A 4,796-nucleotide genomic window follows, 5' to 3' on the forward strand; every position below is an offset into this window, starting at 1 on the left:
AAAAAAAATCTCTTTCTTGTGGTTATTATCTTGTAACCAAAAAATTATATTGCACGCACTGAAAATATCACACAAGGGCTCGAATAATTGGCTAAACCAGCGTAAATTTTATAAACGGCACCGTTCAAATTTCATACGAAAAATATGCTGCTACTAGTAAATAATAAAATAATAGTGTTTCGGATGAATGAAGAATCCGAACTGGTCCTCGCTGCGTGAACGGACATATGTTTTAGGACCTGACTGCAAAAAGGTCATCCAACGACTCCGCTATGGGAGACTGGTACCCTAGCCGAATGCGCTTGAGGCCTTGAGAGTTGAGCCCGTCCCCACCCCACCACGCCACGCCACCGCGATGGCGCTGCACCACCTCCGCCTAGCGCCGCTCGCGCTCCTTCGCGTCGCGGGCCTCCCGCCTCTCGCCTCCTCCCGTCTCGCCGCGTGCCACCAGCACCAACTCCTCCTCTTCGCGCCGCCGGCGCGGCCGTGGCGCCTCCTCTCGCCCGCCGCAAGGCCGCGCTCGCTCTCCACCGCAGCGGCCGAGGCCGATGACACCGGCGCGGGCTCGGGCGACGGCTTCTTCGCGGAGGAGAGCACTTCGTGGGGGTCCCTCGGCGTGTCCGACCGCCTCGCGTCCGCGCTGCGCGGCGCCGGACTCGCGAGGCCTTCCCTTGTCCAGGTAATGCTCAGCGCACTTCACTGCTGCTGGCAGCTGCAACACACGCCATGTGCTCGACGAAATGTCGGAGCTCGTACGATTGTCTCATGCCTGTTTAACATCAGATGTTCAGTCTTTGCACGTAGATTTTGTAGTTTTTTGCAGCACATGTTTGATTTGGCCTGTGGTAGGTTATTGTAAATTGACCACGCTTGTTAAGGTAATAAGCTCGACTATTGTTGGGACTCGAAATAGATTTTCAGTTTGTTTGCCTGTCTGGGTGTCTATTCTAATTCAGTATGCTGTTACCATGAAATTCTAAGATGAAAAATTGCAACTCCTGGCATCGGATACCTAAAATTGCAACCAATATATTGTTTCGGTAAGTAATTGACCACTAGAGGATTCAGGTGGCATGCTTCCTCGCACTCTCTCATCAGTTATGTTGTCAGTATGACCATGTACCTTTGTCTTTTGCAACAATTAGACCTTAGATCCTTGTGCTTTAAACTTACTACTGTTGCCATCATTCCAGAGACTCATCTTTATTGTTGTTTGACTCGTAGCTGTGATTGTATTTCTAACTGCTTTCTTCAGTGCCTAGTGTTGCACAAATGACACTTACGCAAAGTTTCAAATGTTATGCAGGCAGCCTGTATACCACATGTCCTCACAACGAATGATGTAATTGTTGCCGCAGAGACTGGCAGCGGCAAAACCCATGGTTACCTGGTTCCCTTGATTGAAAAGTTATGCTCCAAATCTTCTACCGCAGAAGATGACAATTCCCAGAACGCTGCCCCAGGGGCACATGACATTGTGTTAGTCCTTTGTCCCAATGTCATGCTGTGCGAACAAGTTGTTCGGATGGCTAATTCGTTGCTTGACGAGTCTGGTGAACCACTTAAAAGTGCTGCTGCTGTTTGCGGACCGAAGGTACGCTCTACCTGAACACAATCTATGCTAATTGATAATATAGTAAACTCAATTTTTTCCTTGTCCGATTTTAGGTAAATTTATGATTAGCCGTATCACATTCCACATCTGAATGCCCATTTTATTAATTCTAACTTTTCTGTAACAGTTTCCTAATGTATTGTTTATGTGATTAGCAGGTGTCTTTGTTTTAGGCTTTTTAGTTTCCTATTTACTGCAGAACTCTTACAACACCTCGTGCAATGATGTAGTAATGAAACTTATTCTGGTATAACTTGTGATCATGTTTTTCTTACATTCCATGGCAGGGTTGGCCAGCTGTTCATCCAGATATTCTTGTAGCCACTCCAGCTGCTCTCTTAAATTATCTATTTGACTATGACCCTGAAAAGAGGCGAAGAGAGAGATTCATGCGTAATGTAAAATTCATAGTAAGTGCTTCAGCAACACATTTAATTTCTATCAAATTTGCATATTCGTTTTATTTAATTATTATCTGAATCTGCTTGACAAAGCTATAGTAGTAGTCTTGCCTTTTCCATTTCCTGTTGCCTGGATAAGAAATTTTTTTTTTTTACCAAAGTCAGTAAGGAAAGCCCCAACCTATTTTTTATTTTTTTTACTCTAGGCCTGTTTAATTCACTCCCACAGGGAGTCGAACCCAGGCTTGCTAGATGCTACTTAGGTGCTCTAACCACTAGGCTAGAGGCCCTTTCACGGATAAGAAATATCTGGAATTGGTGGCAGTTAAGATGTGAGTTTTTTGCTATCTGCTAGGATTTCTTGAATTTCCCTTTCGTGTGTCTGTTCTGCTTTAAGGCAAGTATTTGATTGGCAGTACTGATCTTGCGACTGCCAGAAAGTCCTAATAGTTGTATATTTGGAATAGGTGTTTGATGAGGCAGACATGCTACTTTGTGGAAGTTTTGAGAACCAGGTCATTCGTCTTATCCATATGCTGAGATTTGATGAAAAGCAACTGTCTAGAGCACAAGATTCTGGAAAAGAAGTATTACCTGGGAGTGATGATGAATATCATGAGGATTCAGACTCTGAGGGTGCTGAATTCAGTGGTTTTGATGAGGAAAATGAAGGCGATCTTGTTCGAAATAAACCAGTTAAGGCAGAGAATAGTCCTGTTGGAGCACGTAGGGACTGGAGGAGGGTTAGAAAAACATATAAAAGGAGCAAGCAGTATATCTTTGTTGCTGCCACCCTTCCGCAGAGTGGCAAAAAGACTGCTGGTGGTGTACTGAAGCGTATGTTTCCTGATGCTGTATGGGTTAGTGGAACTTATCTGCACCGCCACAACCCCAGGTATCCACTTATGTTTTCACTATAATCTTTAATTGCTCTCTATGGTGTTGATTTTTCTATTGAACTTGCTTGGCTATTTGAGCATAATGCAATCTCACCAGATTACTATTAAACCTTGCTGTTTCTTTTGCAATCCCAAATTTGTCGGGGGCATTTGTGTTCTTCTGAATAGTAAAGGGCAAAATCACAAAATTGCGTTGACTTGTGAATAGTAAAGGGTGAAATCATAAAGTTAAAAAAAAGACAAGGGCAAAACCACAATTACGGTCTTTCCAAAAAAAACCCACAATTGCATCTCAAAGTAGGGGCAAGAACACCAAAAGGACCTTTGTTTTTATTTTTCTTCACATCATATTCCCGCCTTAACTCCCACACATTTGATATATATAATGTGCCTTGTATGCAGATTAGAGCGGAGATGGATGGAGGTCACTGCTGATACACAAGTTGATGCTCTTCTAGATGCTGTAAAATATGGCCTAAAGAATAAAGATCATGATGCACCGAAACGCACTATGGTGTTCACAAACACTGTTGATGCTGCCAATTCAGTCTCTGACATATTGCAGCGAGTTGGTATTCCATGCATCTTGTACCATCGTGAGAGTTCATTGGAGGAAAGGGCTAATAATTTGCAATCTTTTCGGGATAATGGTGGTGTGCTTGTATGCACTGATGCTGCTGCCCGTGGGCTCGATGTCCCAAATGTTTGTCATGTCATTCAGGTACGTCTTGACTGCTGGTGCTAAATTAAGTTTCTTAATGTCATCTACTTTTGGTGTCAAGAACATACAACTGAAATTTCATATCATTATGAAAAAATAACACAAATTATGCACACAGAATTGTTTCTGTCATACTGCTTGAGTAAACCAGCTACATTTAATTAATTTTGGGTGGCATAATCTCATCAGAAGGTCTATCTATTGTTCTTTGCTTCTGTAGGCGGAATTTGCTGCCTGTGCTGTTGATTTTTTGCACCGGGTGGGTCGCACAGCCAGAGCTGGGCAGTCTGGCATAGTGACCAGCCTATACACAGAGGCAAATCGTGATCTTGTAAGAGCAGTCCGTCAAGCAGAGGAGTTGGCCCAGCCAGTGGTAAGACTCCCTTAGTCTTTTCATCATATGGCAGGGGGTTATCATGTTTTTTCCCTCAAAAAGAGCTTATGCAGACTAAAAATTATGGTTTAACAGGAGAGAGCGTTTAGTAGGAAAAGGAGCTTCCGTAACAAGTTGAAGAAACAAGCAGTGCAGAAACACGAAGCATCGCTAGCGTGACCCGTTATATTTGTAGTGAGGGGAAACAGATAGTTTTTTGTCCTCCATTGTTGGCGATGAATGTTTTTGTATTATATAGAGGGCTGCTAAATATTTGAATAAGAGTGATTTTCCGTGGTGGCCCGTCACAGGGAGACGGAAGCGCTAAGGGTGGAGATGCCGCCTCAATCTCATGACGTGTGCCTTCAAATTTCTCCTCTTTCCTCTCGTGATGGTCTTGTTCTGGCGTTCCTTTTCTTCCTTGCTGGCGGTTGCCTTGTCATCTCCACCCCACCCCTGGCAACGCGTTGAGACTTTGAGATCGATGTGACTGGCAAACTGCTGGAATCAACCTCTCTGCCTAATGTGATTTGGTTTGTAAGTGGCAGTCTACATCACAGATCAATCGAGAGACGATAATTGCTAATAGAGTGGTGGTGGATTTCCGCGGCAGCTGGAATGATCATTGCTGCCTGGGGTCTGGTTACCACTGGAATTCTGTAGTCCGTACGACATTGCACATTGACCTATGGCGCGGCGGGCGCGGGTGAAGGGGTGCCGGGCCCGAACTGGCCGGGAGTCCGGACGTGTACGTGGCAAGTGTCAAATAAGGGAAGCAAACGGATCA

General features: G+C 44.4%; 1 protein-coding gene across 1 annotated transcript; it reads left to right on the forward strand.

Moving 5' to 3' along the window:
* Positions 1-287: 287 nt before the first annotated feature.
* On the forward strand, positions 288-4,381 carry LOC101778319 (DEAD-box ATP-dependent RNA helicase 22). Its single transcript, XM_004956672.3, has 7 exons — positions 288-679; positions 1,307-1,594; positions 1,903-2,025; positions 2,484-2,911; positions 3,318-3,636; positions 3,857-4,009; positions 4,106-4,381. Exons 1-7 carry the CDS (start codon positions 356-358, stop codon positions 4,187-4,189), a joined length of 1,719 nt encoding a protein of 572 aa, XP_004956729.1. The 5' UTR covers positions 288-355; the 3' UTR covers positions 4,190-4,381.
* The last annotated feature ends 415 nt before the right edge of the window (positions 4,382-4,796 follow it).

Source organism: Setaria italica, chromosome II, assembly GCF_000263155.2.
Source record: "Setaria italica strain Yugu1 chromosome II, Setaria_italica_v2.0, whole genome shotgun sequence".
NCBI lineage: Eukaryota > Viridiplantae > Streptophyta > Magnoliopsida > Poales > Poaceae > Setaria > Setaria italica.